Source organism: Mobula hypostoma, chromosome 23 (assembly GCF_963921235.1).
Source record: "Mobula hypostoma chromosome 23, sMobHyp1.1, whole genome shotgun sequence".
Classification (NCBI taxonomy): domain Eukaryota; kingdom Metazoa; phylum Chordata; class Chondrichthyes; order Myliobatiformes; family Myliobatidae; genus Mobula; species Mobula hypostoma.
Window position 1 is genome coordinate 8733603 of NC_086119.1, and position 19384 is coordinate 8752986.

At 47.1% G+C, this 19384-nt stretch overlaps 1 protein-coding gene across 2 annotated transcripts in view; it reads right to left on the bottom strand.

Annotated features, from left to right (window-relative positions):
* dph1 (diphthamide biosynthesis 1) overlaps positions 1 to 19384 on the bottom strand; it is an 831546-nt gene that overhangs the window by 24287 nt on the left and 787875 nt on the right. For both annotated transcript variants that reach the window (XM_063031915.1, XM_063031914.1), the window contains 2 exons: positions 9491 to 9569; positions 4763 to 4897 (listed from right to left, as the gene is read on the bottom strand). In XM_063031915.1, the coding sequence (XP_062887985.1) occupies positions 4763 to 4897; positions 9491 to 9569 (214 nt within the window). The remainder of the gene's footprint in view (positions 1 to 4762; positions 4898 to 9490; positions 9570 to 19384) is intronic.

Consider the following 19384-nt stretch of genomic DNA (forward strand, 5'->3'; position numbering starts at 1 on the left):
GACGAACTTTAGTCTGGTTCTCCCACTCTCTCCTCCCCTGATCTAATTTTAAAATGTGCTCAAAAAACCCAGTCACTGCACCTACCAAGGCTGTTAGTGAATTGTTACCAAGTACCACAAATACAATCACAGAGTGTTAGCTTCGTCGACTCATCAATTTGAGCTTATCATTGAAGCTAAATAATATATTTGAAGATGATTTCTGCTTAGTTCATTTAATTCTAAACTGCTTTCTGCGAGAATGAATAATTCTCTATTACAGTAGTTAAAGAACATTACAACAATGCACTGGGTATCAGGCAACAGCCTGATGGGCTTTGTGCCTGTACCTGAATCTAATGGATGATAATTGCTTACTTATGGGAGTCCTGTTGACTGCAGATCTATTATCCAAACTCAGTGCATGTGCTTCAACGCATTATTTCACATAATGATGATTAACTAGCCTATTCTGTGGTAAATGTCAGTACATACAGTTCCTATGGAAAGGATAACAGCAAGTTGGCATATTGCGCCGAGACCCTTCATCAGGACAGGAAAGAGAGGGGAAAGAAGCCAAAGTAAGGAGGCGCGGGGAAGGGAAGTAGTACATCTGGAAAGTGGTAGTGAAGCCATGCGAGGGGGAAGGCACAGTCTTGTGCAAATGTCTTTGGCACACATATATACAGCCTAAGACTTTTGCACAGTACTATATTTGTCAATATGGCGAGAAGAACAAGTTTGTAAATCTGACGGGAGCAAAGGATGTGGGGAACGGCGAGGGTGGAGCCCTGTGGGAGGGGTGTGGGACAGGTGGCAGAGAAGGAGTGTCAGGGGTGGGGGGTGGCACGGGTGCAGACACACCCAGCCCTGAGACACCAGGCAAGGTCATTTAATTCCAAACAATTGGTTTATTGATCATTACAGAATATCTCTCTGGTGCTTCCTGCTCCCTCCCCTCTCCCTTCCTTTTTTCCCAACCGTGAATCCCCTCTCCCTGCCTCTTTCCCACTCTCAGTCCACAATAGAGATCCATATCAGAATCAGGTTTAGCATCACTCACGTATGTCATGATGAAATTTTTTTTTTTAGCACAGCAGTACAATACATAACATTACTACAGTACTGTGCCAAAGTTTTAGTCTCCCTAGCTATATAAATCTGCCTAAAACTTTTGCACAGTACTGTAGGTGGGTAGGGGAGGGGGATTGAAGTGAGAAGATTGGAGGTGATTGGTGGAAAAGGTGAAGGGCTGAAGAAGAAATCTGACAGGAGAGGAGTGTGGACCATGCGAGGAAGGGAAGGAGGAGGGACACCTGAGAAAGGCCTCCAAACTGACTGCATGAATATTGATTTCTCTAGCTTCCGGTAATTTCCCCCTCATCTCTTCTTCCATTCCCCATTCTGGCTCTCCTCTCACCTCCTTCGCCTCACCCGTCTATCACCTCCCATAGATGCTGTATGAGTTGCTGAGTTCCTCCAGCATTTTGGGTGTGTGTGCTGCTCTGGATCTTCAGAATCTCTTTATTCCTTTTGTTTCTAATTCCCCCCCCCCATCCCTATTTCTGTGCGCCACTCTGGGCAGCAGCTGCTTTTAAAAGGTGGTGCTTCAGATCAGCCACGAATGGTTGAGAAAGACAGAGAGGCAGTATGGCCTACTTCAGAACCTATATTCTCAAACCTACCACCTCCCTCTTTAAGATGTACCTTGGAACGTGCCCCTTTGTCGTCCTTATAGTTCCCCAGGGGACTTGTTTTAAATCACATACATCTCAGTAAATGTACTGTCCATCCGTAATGGAGAAGTTGGAGAAGAGAGACCTGTTTAAAGTACTGCAGCCCAGGTGCTGAAACGATGCTGTGAGCTGTAGGATAACAAGGAAGGTGGTATCATATTTTGCTTTAGCCGAAAGGCCCAGATAGAGTGGACATGGAGAGGATGTTTCCGATAGTGGGGGAGTTTTACTGATAATCGATTTTGGAGCCCCTCCACCTAAACCGGGAGTGAGTTGGATCCATTTAAGTGTTGCGCTGATTTGGAAGTGTCGAGTACGGGTCAGCCCAAGCGTTTCGCTGCGGCGGGGCCCATGCCCCGGTGTGGGTAACAGCCTGGTATTTGGACAAATTAAACACTGGGCCAGATGGGTTGAAGAGGGAGGGTGTCGGGACCAGGGGTGAGGGTCGGGCCGGTTCCGCTCTGCAACGTTTTACTCCGCTGTCCTCAGTGCTGAATCTGAGGCTGTGTCATGCTCCAGCTGCTCCGGGCCTAGTGTCTGCGAGCTTTGCAGCGATTTGCCCCACTGTGTGATGAACTCAGGCTGTGGGCCTGCTCCGGGCCTAGTGTCTGCGAGCTTTGCGGCGATTTGCCCCACTGTGTGATGAACTCAGGCTGTGGGCCTGCTCCGGGCCTAGTGTCTGCGAGCTTTGCGGCGATTTGCCCCACTGTGTGATGAACTCAGGCTGTGGGCCTGCTCTGGCTGCTCCAGGCCCATTCTGAATGCTGTTGCTTGCTTTATTGTTAGCATGATTTGTTTTTTTCCCTCTCTATGCATGGGTGTTGGTCTTTTTTTAAAAATTGAGTTCTTTTGGGTTTCTTGTTTGTAAGCAGACAAAGGTTGTATCATTTATACATACTTCGATAATAAAGGTACTTTGAACTTAATTTAATTTAATAACTTAATAATAGATTTATGAATGGCCGCACCATCAAATCCTGCAAGATGTACATGATTTAAAAATGGTTTCATGAGGCGCAGCAGGCACAGCCTAGGAATACAAGTACATAGAGATGAGGAGGAGCTGCTTCCCCCAGTTATATGTACTTGGTCCGAGAGAATGTTGTTTTGTTTGGTGGTATATATGTATACAGTTGAATAACAATAAACTTGAACATAAATTTCTTTAGGCAGAGGTTGGTGAATCTGTGGAATTCATTGTCATAGATGGCTCTGGAGGCCAAGTCATTGGGTATATTTAAAGTGGAGGGTGATAGGTTCTTGATTAGTAAAGGCAACAAAAGTCACGGGGAGAAGGCAGGAGAATAGGGTTGAGAGGGATAATAAATCAGCTGTGATGGAATGGCGGAGCAGACTTGATGGGCTGGATGGCCTAATTCTGCTCCTAAGTCCAGTGGTCTATACAACCACTTGACCCTGCTATGCTATTCAACTAGATCATGGCTGCTTTGATTATTGTCTTCAGTGTCACCTTCATGCCCACTTCTGTAACTCCCCCTATATTGAAAGAAATCTATCTACCTCACCCAAATCATTCTGCCTCCATGTGTCTCTGGGTAGACAATTCCAAAGATCCAGGACACATGAAGAAGTTCCTGCTTGTCTCCATTTTCAAAGGGCAAATCCTTATTTTGCCCCAATTTCAAAATCCTTCATGAGAAGAAATTCCCTTTCAGCATCCATCATGTCAAACTCTCTCAGAACCTTACACTTGTGATTCCGGTTCAGATTTATTTATTTTACGTGCATCAAAACATGCAATGAAATTCGTTGTTTGTGTCAATGACAAACACACCCAAGGATCGTGCTGGGGACAGCCCGAGAGTGTTGGGAGCTTTCGACACCAGTGTAGTATGCCAACAACTTCCTAACCCTAACCTGTGCATCTTTGAACTGTGGGAGGAAACCGGAGCATCTGGAGAAAAAATTCCAAGTGGTCACGGGGAGAACGTACCAACTACTTAAAGACAACAGTGGGAATTGAACCCCAATCGCTGATTGCTGGTGCTGTGAAGCATTACACTAACTGCTACACTATTGTGCATTCCATTCTCCAACATTACTATCCATTAACTCCCCCTAGATTCCACCATGCAGGGGAAATAAGCAATTAGCCTACTAACCTGCACAATGTCAAGAAATGCTCATGATTGCAGCAAGAGCACGCAGATCAGGGTTTGAACCCGAGGATCAAAGCTCAAAGGTCAATCAGACTTTTGGAAATTGAGACCCAATAGCCGGAGCCCTGGGTACCCAGTACCTGTGAGTCCGCTGGAGCCTGGGTACTGCAGAACTGTGTGTATGTGTGGGAGGAATGGGGACCTGTTTTGCTGTTGTTATTTGTTTGCTGTTGTGTTCTGCTGACCATCGAGGTGCCAGAATGTGTGGCGACACCTTTTATTGAGATACAGAGCAGAATTGTCCTTTCCAGCCCTTCGAGTCATGCTGCCCAGCAATCCCCCAATTTAATCCTAACCTAATCATTAGACAATTTACAATGACCAATTAACCTACCAACCAGAAACCAGAGCACCCGTAAACCCACGCAGTCATGGGGAGAATGTACAAACTCCTTACATGCAGAAGCGGGTTACACCCAGCACATCCTTAGGTTATGTCGGTCGTTAATGCAAACAATGCATTTCTCTGTATGTTTCAATGTACATGTGATAAATAAATGAATCTGTATCTGAATCAGGCAGCACCAAGAGGTCAGGATCGAACTGGGGTCACTGGTGTCGTCAGAGGCCTAGCCAAGAAGATTAGAAGACTAACAATGCAAGGCATGTTTGTGCCATACTTGGGGTAACACTGCCCCAACAGAACAAGGATGTCAGGGCCCAGTGGTTCCCAGCCTTTTTTCTGCAATGGAGTCTTACCATTAACCAAGAGGTTTGTGGGCCCCAGGTTGGAAATTCCTGCCAAGGTATTTGGCACTTTCCATCTATACAAAGTCTCATACTGAATATTCACTACCACTCAGACTCACCCATCAGCACCGGGAGGGTGGGGATAAAGTATGAGTCGCCATTAGAACCTCGACTTACCACTGCCGTTTTCCTTGTCCTCCTCGGGGGCTGGTGGCTTTCGTGGTTGACAGTCCATGGTCCGAGCGACTGGTTGGCATAGAAGTCCATCGGGTACCGTTGCTGCCACTCAACCTTCTTGAGAGCTACAGCCGCCTACAGAAGAGAGTAGATGGCAGAAAACAGGAAGGCAAGGTCACAATGGGGTCCACGTAGACTAGGAAATGTTATTTATTTTTATTTAGAGATATAGCATGGTAACCCAAAGTGAGCCCAAAGTGAGCATGCTGCTCAATTTCACCCATGTGATCTTAATTGAATAAATATAATTGAAAATTTTACAACTCATATGATCTTAGACCATAAGATCATAAGAGATAGGATCAGAGTTCGACTATTCAGCCATGTCTGACGGACCCGCCATCTCAACCCCATTCTCTCACTTCTTCCTCTATTGTGTCCAAAAATCAAGAATCACCAAATTCCACCAAATGCCTTGGCTTCCATAGCCGTCCATGCCATCCATTTACTCTCTGGCCAAGAAATCACTCCCCACCCTCCTCCAAAGGAACACCTGTTCACTCTGAGGCTGTGCCCTCTAATCCCAGATGCATCCCCCTCCCCCATCACCAAAAACACCATCTCCCTGCCCACTCCATCCAGGCCCCCCAACACTCAATAGGTTTCAATGAGATCCCTTTCCATTCCACCAAATTCCAGCCAGCACAGGCCCTGAGCTACCAAACGCTCCCCACTCATCAACCTCCTCTCCCCTGGGATCACTCCGGCATCGTCATCACGTTACCCCCAGGCACGGGGCCCCAAACTGCCCAGAACACTCCAGAAAAAACCTCCCATGTTTGTCGGAAAGTAGCAGTTCCTGAGCCTAGTGGTGTGGGATTTCACGCTTCTGTACCTCATGCCCGATGGTAGCAGTGAAAGGAAGGCATGATCCTTGATAGTAGATGGTGCCTACTTGAGGTAGTGCCTCCTGTAGATGCTGACAGTATCACGTAGGCAGCTGGGATGCAACATCAATGGTCAAACCTGATCAACAGAGAGCCTCTGACACAGAACTGACCATTTAGAAAACCCTGTATGTTCAAATCCCTTACTTGCAAGATAAATCTCCATTCACAATACCGGTGTTAAAAGCCACTAGAAACTACAAGCTGACAATTGATGATACTTTGAAGTTAATGAAGTATTTGTCCCTTACTTGGTGTGTGCCTTGCATCCTTATCTTGTCTCCATATGCCAAATAGCTCCAGTCCCCTGCTGTGCAGAGGGAAGCTATGCTCTTCAAAGGCCTCACTTGCCTGGACTGACTGCGCACTATCTGTAAGCTATCCTTGCCTGGTCAGCATCTTAACCCTTGCCTTGATGCATCTTCCAGACCACGACCCCTTCCTCAGGCAGTTTGTTCTCTATAACCGCCACCCTCTGTGTGAAGAAGTTGCCCCTTAGGTCCCTCTTAAATATTTCCCCCTCTCACCTTAAACCAGTGTCCTCTTTTTGAATCCCTTTCTTTGGGAAAAAGTCTGTGTGCATTCACCCCATCTTTGCCCCTTATTGTGGCAGATATCACTGCCTCAGGTGGCTTTCAACCAAATGACGAACCACGCCCCTGTCCCGGTGAGCTGATCATTTTGGAATCCTGCTACACTCTTTTGTCTCAGTTACCAGCTGAAAGATCACTGTCCACACATGTCATGATAGACAATGTGAGCTGGGCATCAGTGCCAAGGATTTATGATGCTTATCAGAGTGGATCAAGTTTTCCTGTTTGACCTTTATTCTTAAGCAGTTCAGGCCGTAGATATAATGAACGAACCTGGATTCCTGCTGACTCTCTTTCACAGATAGCCTTATCCTGAATAATGATATAATTAATCTTTTTATTTCATTTCCTCTATGTATATGGTTAAAGTTTAATTATCACTTGTTTTGTTACAAATTACAATTGCGTTATTTCCTCTCATATTATTTAACAATTGATGTTTTATTTGCTTATTGATGCCATGAAACCGAATGGCATTTCATCTTTGTTTGGCATTCATTTGCTTCTAAATAACCTTTTTAAAAATAAAACTTGCACTCAGTGTCCACTTTGTTTGGTAGCTCCTGTACTTGACACAGCGGCCACTGAGTGTTTGTTCGTGGTCTTCTGCTGCTATAGCCCGTCCACTTCAAGGTTTGGCATGTTGTGCGTTCGGAGATGCTGTAATGTGTGGTTATCTATGTTACTGTCGCCTTCCAGTCAGCTTGAACCAGCTTGGCCATTCTTCCATGACCTCCCTCATTAATAAGGCAGTCTTCACCCACAAAATTGCTGCTGAATGTTTTGTTCTAATCTTCACACCATTCTTTGTAAACTCTAGAGACTGTCTGTGCGTGAAAATCCCAGGAGATCAGCAGTTTCTGAGATCCTCAAACCACCCTGTCTGGCACCAACAATCATTCCATGGTCAAAGTCATCAGATCACATTTCTTCCCCATTCTGATGTTTGGTCTGAACAATAACTGAACCTCTTGACCATGTCTGCATGGTTCTACGTATTGAGTTGCTGTCACACGTTTAGCTGGTTGGATATTTGCATTAATGAGGTGTAAAGGTGTAGTTAATAAAGTAGCCAGTTTATTCATCTCTACTAGCATCTCTGTGGAATGTGTCACACACACTGTCACCTGCTCCTGCCCTTCCACTGCTGTTAGCGACAGGCCTGATTAAATGTTCTATTTGCCTTATCTTTGCCCTCTCACCTAGTTTGTCTTTATCCCCTTGAAGCCTCTGTACATCCTCTACCATACTTCCAGTGCTCCTACATTAGCAAATGCTGAATTCTGACGCTGGGCTCACAAGGTCTGATCATTGAGAAAGACGGTGAATAGCTGCGGGGTTGTCAGAATGGAGCTGGATTGGACTCCCGCCTTGAAATTAATCAGCTGATGTCTGATTATCTGCCTCATGTCATTGTGATTCAAAACTTAATTTCTCCCCCATCCCCCTTCTGTCTTCTTCCATTCCCATTCTGGCTCCCCTCTTCTCTTCACCTGCCCGTCACCTCCCTCTCCTGCCCTTCCTCCTTCCCTTTCTCCCGTGGCCCACCCTTCTCTCCTATCAGATTCCTACTCCTTCAGCCCCTTACCTTTTCCAGCTCTCACCTGCAAGCTTCTCACTTCATCTCCCCTCCCCTGTCCATCTACCTTCCTCCTCTCCTGGCTTCAATTTTTCAATTCAATTCAAGTTCAGCTGTCATGTAACCACACACGAATACTCATGAATACAGCCAAACGAGACAGTGCTACTATCTGGTCAAGGTGCCAACGGTCACACATAAGATCACAATCATGTAATAGGAGTCCTGACGTCCCCACTCCCCCACCCGCTATGCCGTGCGATGCCCAGTACTCGCACATACAAGTCAACAAACCAGTATGGAACATCAGTAGAACCATAACAACACAGAATATGCATATAAACAGTCCAGCCCACTGATGTCACCTGACAACCATTCCCCCCAATGACCTGCGATTTGAGGTACAGTCCTCGCTCTGAGTCCCGACTCCCGCTGGGTGAATCCACAGCTTTCAGGCACAGTCCTCACATATAAAAACACAGCCACACAAATATGTATGTATATAGTCCAGACCCCTCAGTCCATTTGAAATCTTCAGTCACCACAACTGCCCCAGCTAGAGTGCACCGGCTTGGACGCAGTCGGCCGCAGCAGGGTTTGTCTTCTGCCGAGCAAAACCCCGGGAGGGCAGCTCCGAATCCGTTCTGGGCTCTGTGCCACACCGCCCCCGGGGTGGTGCAATGGCTTCACCCCCTGTCTCTGGGCGGCTGTAAGCAGTCGGCACCGAGTCTTCAGGCCTAGTCCTTGCTACGACTGAGGACTGGGCCCCTCCATCCGCACCCACCCTCATCCAGTAAATCACTGAATCAGACTTGTGGTGTAGCAGATTAGCAACGTCGAAAGGGGTCTTGCAATCACAAGAAAGGCGACCGTGACGGCCACTTACTATTTGACTGTAAACCTCCATCGATTCAGGCTGCAGCACATTGCACAGCTTCTTCATCATCTCCGTCACTGAGCAACTCGCTGATGGTGTAGACCTGCAGTCCTTTGAGTTCTTCACATATTGCAGGATCTTGTGATCATTAGAAGTACGTTTAAATTGAATGGTAGCACCTTCTGTTGACCCCGTGGAAGCCACTGCAACCAGTCGCCCCACTATCTTGCCAGAAGAATCATCTATCACCTTCCCCTCCTCCCTCCAATCTTCTTACTTTGGCTTCTTCCCTTCTCCTTTCCAGTCCTGACAATGGATCTTGGCCTGAAACAGTGACTCTTTATTCCTCTCCATAGATACTGCCTGACCTGGTGAGTTCTATGTGTGTTACTGTAGACAGTGAGTCCCTGCTATAAGTTTCTATTGATATTTTCATTCTCACAAGATGCCTTAGATTAGTGATTTGGCTAAGGTCCCATTAAATTGTCCATAGTCCAGGCCAGGATCTCCTAGTACCTGACTTACACGTGTGCTTTGGACTACAGCCATCTTGAATATTCAGCCATCATATTGGTGCTGGCCCTTTGGAGAGCACATTTGTCAGCTCCATTCATTGCCCTGCTCTTTCCCAGTAACCATAGCCATTATCTTCACACAAAAGCCTATCCCCTTCCCGCTGAGAACCCTGACCGTCTCTCTTTCTACCAGCACTCCAGGCAGCTGGGCACTTACCTCGTATGGCGTGAGCAGGGGTTTGGAAAAAGCCTTTCCCCAATCGATGGAGAGTCTCGGACAGGCGACCTGGACCCACCTGAAGAAGAACAAAAACCCACATTGAGTCAGGGCTGGTCAGCAGAGCAGAGACATATAATAACTTAGATTCATTTGGTGCCTGTGACACAGTAGAACATTCAAACATGATCTGCACACTGGCAATTGAACAGTACAGCACAGAAGAGGTCCTTCAGCCCATGATGTTGTGCTTAATAAAACCAATCCCTCTGCCTGGATATATCCCCTAAACCTCCATTTATCGGTGGCACTCCGGCCTAATGCCAGCTATGAGATTGGGGTTCAATTCCTGCCACTGTCCGTACATTTGTACATTCTCCTTGTGATGTGTGGGTGCTGCGGTTCCCTCCCACATTCTGAAGATGCCCGAGTTGTGTGGGCATGCTACGTTGGTGCTGGAAGCAAGGGGACACATACATGCTACTCCCTCGCACATCTCAGAATATGTTGGTCGCTGATGCAAAAAAAAAATTTCACTGTATATTTATCTAATCTTTAAACTGTATAATCTCTGCATATTCAAGTGCCAATCTAAGAGCCTGGTAAACACTTCTATTGTATCTGCCTCCAGTATCACCCTGGCAGCATATTCTGGGCACCCACCACTCTCTGTGGACAAAACTTACCTTTAAACTTTCCTCCTCTCCTCTAAAACGCATGTTCTCTAGCATTAGACTTTTCAAACCTGACAAAAAGAAACCAGCTGTCTATTCTATCTCTGTCTCTCATAATTTTATAAACTTCTCTCAGGTCTCTCTTCAGTCCCTGCCACTCCTGAGAAAACAACCCTAGTTTGTATAAACTCTCCTTGTAGCACCTTACCTCTTATAACAGATAGCAGATCTAGTAACAGATCATTAAGTTATGAACATAGAAGCCTTTTATTGACATAAAGGAAATCACAACTCCAATAACAATCTGCGTTTGTGTGGGAGATTCAACGTTGTGAAAGGTCCCATGATGCTTGAGTTCTAATCAACTGAGGAGGCTTTAGGATTGATGCCCAAAGTAGAAGTAAAGTGAGGAGTCAGAGTTCAAAGCAGCAGATAAGTGAATGGATCGAGATAGCCGTGAGCTGCAGTCTCCATCAAAGGCTCAAAGTATATTTATTATCAGAGTATGTATGCCGAATACAACCCTGAGATTCACCTTCCTGCAGGCAGCCGCTAAACAAAGAAAGACCATATACCTATTCAAAGAAAATATCAAATGCCCAACACGCGAACGTGCCTCAGACTTCTTTGTTTTTTAGAAGAATTTTATTTATTTATTTACTTATTGAGGTACAGCAGGGAATAGGCCCTTCCACCCTTCGAGCCACGCAGCCCAGCAATCCTCCGATTTAATCCTAGCCTAATCACGGGACAATTTACAGTGACCAATTAACCTACCAACCAGTACGTCTTTGGACTGTGGGAAGAAACCAGAGCACCCGGAGGAAACTCACATGATCACTGGGAGAACATAGAGATTCCTTACAGGCGGTAGTGGGACTGAGCCTGGGTTGCCTGTCCTGTAAGGTGTTGTGCTAACCATTGTGCTATGGGAATTGTTCAGGGGGTAGAGAGGAGAGTTAGGAGACAGGTGAGGGTTTAGGGACATGGATGTGGGGAAATTTGAGGTCAGGCTGGATCCTATGCCCCGGCTCTGTGTTTGCAGATGTGGGACATCCACGGCTGGGTCTCTGGATGACAGACTAGCGTGGATGAGGGCAAGTGGACCCCCTCACTCTCCCAGGTCAGCCGCTTGTCAGCGGGTTTGGAATCAGAGTTCTGTATGGGCAGTAGGAATGAGGGCCAGTGATCCCTTAGGTAAGCGGATCAGCGAGACCGAGTTTTGAAGCCCAGTGCTTGGGGTCCTGTCATCAGCAAGTCTGGAGTTTGAGGCTTAGTGTTCAGTAATCAGTGGGTCCTGGTGTCACTGCCGAATATTGAAGCCCAAAGGAATATCAGAAGTCAGGAAGTTGAGGCCTGGTGGCCAGAGCCCCAAGTCCACAAGTCCCCTGGGCGAGTCAAAGCCCAAACTGTGCAAGTCTGGGTCTGTGTCTGCTGGAGGCTGCAGGCCAAAGGTGGCCTGTCCTGAGTTGGAGGACTGTGTGTGAGGGATGGGTGGGGCAGGGGAACGGGGGCTGGTTTTGCTGTTGTTGCTTTGTCACTTGCGAGTTAGAGCTTTATTGTCATTGCTGAGGACAATGAGAAAGCAGCGCTACTCCATTCACTGCAAACCAGCATATTGGCAATCCAGTTAAGAAAAACACAGTGACTACATTTAAAATAATGTCTGACTTATTTAGATTGACATCAAAGTTACAACTGAATTAAGAACAAACAACTCTAAAATTAAAAGAAACAGTGGCTGCCCCATTCAACTGTTGCACATGATATGTTATAAAATGCAGTATTAAATACAAAATAGCATCAAGAATTATGCCCAGGTATTGAACTTAGAGATTGTCCATAGTGCCTATGTACTATGGGTGGGTAGGAGAGGGGCAGCATTGCTCAGTAACACCACAGTTCTGGGGAGAAAGCTGACTTTCAGTCTGGATGTCCATGCAGAGATGTTCCTGTGTCTCCTGTTGGATGGTAGGAGATTGAATAGGTGATTACTGGGATGAGATGAGTCCATCGTGGTTTCACAAGCCCGCCATAGACATGGAGAGTTGTAGGTGGTTTCCATATCTGTTAGTTGTGTCCCAATGATGCTCTGTGCAGTCCTGATCGCCCACTGAAGTGCTTTTTTGTCGACCTTGTTGCAGTTAGTGGAATGTACTGTCATGCAGTAGGTCAGCATGCTCTCAATTGCACATCAGTGAAGGTTTACCAGCAGCTTTTGGGGCAGATTTGCTCTCTTTAAGCTCCTAAGATAGTATAGAAGCTGCTGAGTTCTATTTTGCTGTGCTCTGAGTTGTTCTGCTGAGCACTGTGTACATGCTAAGTTGTGCGACACTTATAGTCTGGACCCAGCACATACTTAAGTTCATGCAAACAACACTTCATTGAATGTTTCAAAATACACGTGATAAATAAATCTGAATCTTGAATCTTAGAGATAAGTTTAGCAGAGAATTCCAGAGCTGAGGTGCTTGACAGCAGAAGGCACGGCTGTGGAGTGAGTTACGTTGGGGAGTCAAGTGAAGCTGGAGAAGGTGCAGTGGTGTTGGGGGGTTTGTGGGACTGGAGGGGGCTGTCAACAGGAACAGGGAGTGTCGCATGCTGAAAGATGTGACCTGATTCTTACTGCTCCCTCACCCAGGATCTTGTACCCATACGTGCAGCATTGCAGTAAACACTGTACTCCCCTCCGTCCTGAACTACTGAGGAAATGGTCACGAATCAGCCAGCTCCCCGTGCACTCAAAGTATTTCAGAGGCTAATTTAATGGTGCCAACTATAATCAGGCAGTAAATCACTTTTAGCACTATAACCTTGCGAGCAGGCAGCTCCTGAATATTTTATACTCACTGGCTGCTAAGGTACTGGACAATGGGGAAGCACATAATATCCTGAGTATTTACCCCAGGGGTGAGGGCTTATGCTATCTGTTCTTGTCCAGTACCGTGTGTGTGTCTGGGCTGTAGATGTGTTGATAATATTTATGGGTACTTTTGGCACCAGGTTATTACAGTTTCAGTCCTGTGCTCTCTGTTGAGTACCATCCATCTCAACCAAAGTCTATTTATGTGGCAATCCTTTGCCCTTTATACTTAATTTTGCCAAAAAAACCCCTCCCTTTCTTGATTTTGATTTAAGCCTTGAACAGTTTGTTCAGACAACAGGCTCTGTGTTAAACTTTGTCTGCTTGAGCTCCCGAGAAGCTCCTTGACCTGTTGTATCAAGTCAAGAGATAGAAAGAAAGATTAATTTTATTTGTCATGTGTACATTAAAACATAGAGTGAAGTGCGTCATTTTGCGTCAACCACCAACAGAAGTCCGAGGGTGTGCTGGGGGCAGCCTGCAAGTGTCGCTATGCTTCCGGCACCAACATCGCATGCTCACAACTTCCAAACCCTAACCCCTTTGTCTTGAGAATGTGGGGGGAAACTGGAGCATCTGGAGCAAACCCACACAGTCATGAGTAGAACGTACAAACTCTTTACAGACAGTGGCAGAATTGAACCTGATAGTTGGCACTTAGCATGCCTGATGTCACCCAGGTGCTGTACCACAGGTAATGGGTTCTAGTTAGCTGACATCACCAGGTGCTGTACCACAGGTAAGGGGTGTTAGTCAGCTGTTCCACTACTTTCCCACACACGCTTCAGCAGGAGAAGGAGGGTGGCAATCAGGTTGTTGAGACTTCTCAAGATCCCACCACTTCCCATCTTAACAACCGAGAGCAGATCATTCAGCACAGACCCCAGAATCAAACTCGTGTCTCTGGTCAGGCTGGCTTATTGTGGGAACTTTGTCACTGGGATCAGTTGAATCTGGTGATATTGTGATACAGAGGTTCTTTGGAAGTCAAGAATAAGAAATAAAACGATGATTTTCTTTAGATATTCATAACCAAAGTAGCCAACTTACTCTACTGTACGGAAATGAGCAAACAAAGAACAATCACAGGGTAATGTTCCAGCTCTATAAAACCCTGATTAAACCGCACTTGCCATGTTGTGTTTGATGTTGGTCGCCTTATTATTGGAAGGCTGAGGAAGCTTTAGAGAGGGTGCAGAGGAGATTACCAAGATGCTGCCTGGACAGGAGAACATGTCTTATGAGGACAGGCTGAGCGAGCTAGGGCTTTTCTCTTTGGAGCCAAGGAGGATGAGAGTTGACTTGATAGAAGTGTATGGGATTATAAGAGGGCATCCAGAGACTTTTTCTCAGGGGCAGAAATGGCATAATTTTAAGGTGATTGGAAGAAGTTTAGGGGGGATGTCATAGATAGGTTTTTATTGCATATAGAGAGTGGTATGTGTGTGGAATGTGCCACCATGGGTAGAGGCAGACACATTAGGGAAAATTTATGAGGCTCTTAGCTAAGTACATGGATGAAAGATAAATGGAGGGCTATTTGAGAGGGAAGAGTAAGATTGATCTTAGAAGTTGAAAGGTTAGCACAACATTGTGAGCCACAGGGCCTGTCTTGTGCTGTAATGTTCTGCCGTATCTAGGACTTGCAATCACTAGAAATCCATTAATTCCTTCCATGCTCTCTCTCCTCCTTTATGATACCCCTGAACACTCACATCTTTGACCAAGCCTCTGGACCTCCTTCAGCAATTGTATCTTCGATTTCCTTATTGGGAGTTCACCGTCAGTGAACATCAGTAATAACCTCTCCTCCTCGCTGACAATCAACTCAGGTACATCTAAGGATGCATGCTTAGTCCACTGTTCTGCTCTCTCTCTACACGAGATTGTGTGGCTAGGCTCAGCTCCAACACCATCTATAAATTCACCACTGTCCTGGGCAGAATTTCAGGTGGTGACACGATGGCGTACAGGCGTGTGATAGATTGGCTGTTTGAATGGTGTTGCACCAACAACCTTGTACTCAGTGTCAGGAAGGTCAAGGTCTTCAGGAAGTTTGAAGAACACATACCAATCCTCATTGAGCAGCCAGCATAGAAAGGGTAAAGGAGCTTCAAGTTCCTGGGTAGATCAATTTGTTCAGACAGTGGGCTCAGTGTTAAATTTTGTCTGCCTGAGCTCCCAAGAAGCTCCTTGACCTGTTATATCAAGTCAAGATGCCGTATAACCACAAAGAATCAGCCAGTTTCATTAGAATGATCTCTCCCCAGTGAAGAATTTGCTTGCCTCCTCTTCAATAACATGTCTAATGAGTCCAGCCCAGCCTCTTTCAGACACTGAGCAGCCTTTTGCACTTTACCCAGTTCTTTTTATTTTTGGGTCAGCCCTTATTCCTTGTAGCCAATTAGACTATCTATGCAGTGTCACAGAAACTGGCCTGTGGCAGCATCTGAAGCCAGAATGACACAGGAGAGAAATCAGCTGATGCACTGCATTCCTCACTCTACCTGAGTGAAATCAGAAAACTCAGCCTCTTTTCAAACTGTCCCTACACTCTGCACGTCCATACTCTGCAAATAAAACCACATCCATTATACATTCGGGGGGCGGTGATGATCCGGAATTGAAACTGTGCAGACTGGGCCGGTGTGTGAGAGTGCAGACTGTTGCTGTGGTATTTGAGTTTGAGAGAGATCAACAGATAGGTAAAGCGAGAGAAAGACAGAGGGGTAGAGGGCAGAGAAGAGAGAGAGACAGAGGGAAAAGAGGAGAGAATAACAGAGCGAGAGAGAGAGGGGAGAGAAAGGGAAACAGAGAGAAATAGAAAGAGAAAGGGGAGAGAGAGAGGTCTGCAGAAAGGGGGGTGGAGAGAGAGAGGAGAGAGGAGAAAGAGAGAGAGGGGAGAGGAGAGAGGGAGGGGAAGAGGAGAGAGGAGAGAGGGGAGAGGAGAGGAGAGAGAGGGGGGAGAAAGGAGAGAGGAGAGGGGAGAGATGGGGAGAGAGGAGAGAGGAGAGAGGAGAGGGGGAGAGAGGAGAGAGGGAGAGAGGAGAGAGGAGAGAGGAGAGAGGAGGGGGAGAGAGGAGAGATGGGGGGAAAGAGGAGAGATGGGGGAGAGAGGAGAGGGAGGGGAGAGAGGAGAGGGGGGTGAGAGAGAGAGAGCGAGATATTATGTAGCCAAAGGTTTTGCAACTTTTCAAAGGAGATGTGAGTTGATGTGGAGTGGGAGATGATTAGATGGTGGAGAAGTGGATCATTATTTTGAGTCACTAACACTCTGCTGTTCCTTCTCAGGGTGAACTGGTGGTACACGTGGGAGACCAATTTGCTCTGCGTCCCATGTCTGAGGACATGACTGAGCACAAATGATCTTAATTCAAAGCCTAGAGTGTGACTCACATTAAGAATAACTCATTGCAATTTGCAAACATCAGGCTATGGCAGACTGTCTGCAATCCGGGTTACTGTAGACTCACACACTCAGCAGGTATCTGGTGAAAACCGTTTCCTCATACACTAGAAAACATTGGGCAGCCTAACTGCTGGATTGTGACAGACAACTGGGACAGATGGCCTGGCATTGGGCACTAGTTCAGGGCAGATAGTCCGATATTGGGCACTGGGCTGGCACAGATAAACGGGTACTGGGTCATGGCAGACATCCAGCAGTGAGACAGGCAGACAGCTTGCATTGGACACTGGGTCATGGCAAGCAGCTACACTGGGTACTGGGTCGCTGTCAGATAGCCAGCGCTAGATCAGGACAGACAGTCTGCATGAGCACTGGGTTATGGCAGACAGTTATACTGGGCCAGGGCAAACAGCCTATATTGGGCACTGGGTCACAACATACAGCCACACTGGGCACTGGTTCACAAAAGATGCCAAGCTCTGGGTCAGGACAAACACCCAGCACAATGTTAGGACAGATGCCCATCACTGTGTTAGGATACCCCACATGGAGCACTGGATTACAAAAGATGCTGAACACTGGGTCATGACAGCCAGCCAGCACTGGGCACTGGCTCACAACCGATGCCCAGACCGGATCAGGACAGACAGTGGCACTGCAGACTGGATCACAACAGATGTCCGGCACTGGATGACGACAACCGGCCAGCACTGGGTGACTAGAGAGAGCCCACACTGTGCATTGGATCACAGCAGATGCCCTGGCATTGGGTTACAACAGGCTGAAAGCCTTGCTTTGGCACAATGCCCGGACCCCAGGCTAAGGCTGAGTGCCAGAGAACCAGGCTGCACTAGATTACAGGAAGGGCAAGACTAAATTGCGGAGATTTACAGAGATCAATAAGACTCACAAACATTTGGTTAACGTTCTTCTAACTCAGTACTGCTGTCCGTTTTACCTCTGGACATCTCCAGAATGTGAATCAAGCTGACAGTGGCAAATAGATCTGTTAGAGCACTCTGAACTATCGGGTGGAGGGAGGGCTGCTTGTCTTCAGTGAATAGGCTGACAGTATATTGATTGAACTGTGCTGTTAATTAACAGGAAACATGAGTTCTTTCTTCAGGTAACACAAAACAATTGACCAAAAAAAACCTGCAAGTGCCACACTGTGATGACACAGCATCATGTTTGTCTTGTTCTTGTGTGAATTAACTACTATCCAGTATAATCAAAGCTGTATTCCAGTTACACGTGAACCTTGTACTGCCTAAACAGCCTGGTTGGTGCCATCTTTGACCCTGAATCAGTCAGTTGTAGTTTGAACCCACTACGGATTTGAGACATTACTCGAGGTTTGAACCCAATAGAGGTTTCAGATGTTGCTCCAGGTTTGAACCCATGAAGGATTTGAGATGATACTTGAAGTTTGAACCCAGGAGAGATTTGAGATTGAAGCTTGAAACCATGAGGAATTTGAGACGTTAGTCGAAGCTTGAACCATTTGAACAAGACAAAAAATCACCATAAATTACAAAAATAAATGAATAGTGGGGGCAAAAAGGAAAAATCAAGGTGGTGTTTCTGGGTTCATCAACCAAGAATCTGACGATGAAGGCAGAGACTTGGTGAGTGTGGGTCTACAGGCTCCTGTACCTCCTTCCTAAATGTAGTAACGAGAAGAGGACTTGTCCTGGATAGCTGTCACAATGGCGAGACTTTGGGAGCAAGGGTGGACACAAATGCAAGACACATCTTGTGAGATTACTTAGGTTTAGTTTATTGTACGATACCAGGAGAGCTAGACAGAAGCAGGAATAGCGAACAGGATTAGGACTCAGGACTACGACTAGGCTGGGACCAGGGGTCTGGGCTTGGACTCGGAATTGGCTCCCAGAACTAGAGGAGACATGAAGAGGCTAGGGTATGAACTCCGACCCCAGAACCAGGCATGGACATGACATGGGCTAGGGAGAGGAGGAACGTGGAAAAACAGAGCCTCGGTCTCGGGAGAGCAGGTACATGGAACCATGGACACATACACAGAACAGAGAGCCGGGACCCCTCCTTGGGTACAGGACATAGGGCCGGGACTCATGACCTTCCCCGGGGCAATAGCAAGACGGCCTGACGACTTACCCCACGGAGGCGAGGACAGGACAAGACAAGACATGACTCCCCGCGGGGCAACGGCAAGACGGCCTGACTTACCCCACAGAGGCAAGGACAGGACAAGACATGACTCCCCGCGGGGCATGGACTCGCCAGACTTACCCCACGGAGGCGAGGACAAGACAAGACAAGACCAACACGAATGAACACCAGACAGTACCTATCTAGCTCCGGTGATGGAACTAGACCGAAGTGCAGGTGGGGTCTACAGACGAGGGCTAGAGGCGAGAGGGGCAGGGAAGGGATTCAGACAAGGGGGTAGGACAGGAATCACAGACCACCAGGGCCAGTACTTGACTCAGAACTGGGAAACCGCCAGGGCCAGGACTTGGCATGGTACTTGAACGCCACCAGGACCAGGACTTGACATGGTACTTGGACACAGCTGGAGCCAGGACGTGGTGCTTGGAACTTCCGGGTAGTGCCGAGCTCTCGACTCGGCCCAGGAACAGTAGACAGCGGCTCTTGATTCTCTCCAGCGGGTTAACTGACAGACCCACCTTGATGAGGAAACTTTGCAGGCTCGCTTCGGCGAGGTAACTGGACAGGGTTGCTCCGGTGAGGAAAGGCGAATTACCGGCACTCACTTTGGGCGGAGACAAGGCTTGCTCCGGCCAGATGACATTGGCACGCCGTGACTTTGCAGACGCTCCTGCACCGAGCGGCTGAAAGCCGGAGACTATAAACCACCGGTTCAGCCGAGTGTTAATTGCGTCTAATCACCAAAGCCGAGGGACATGGGAAAACAGGGAATCAACAGTCCGGATCGTAACATA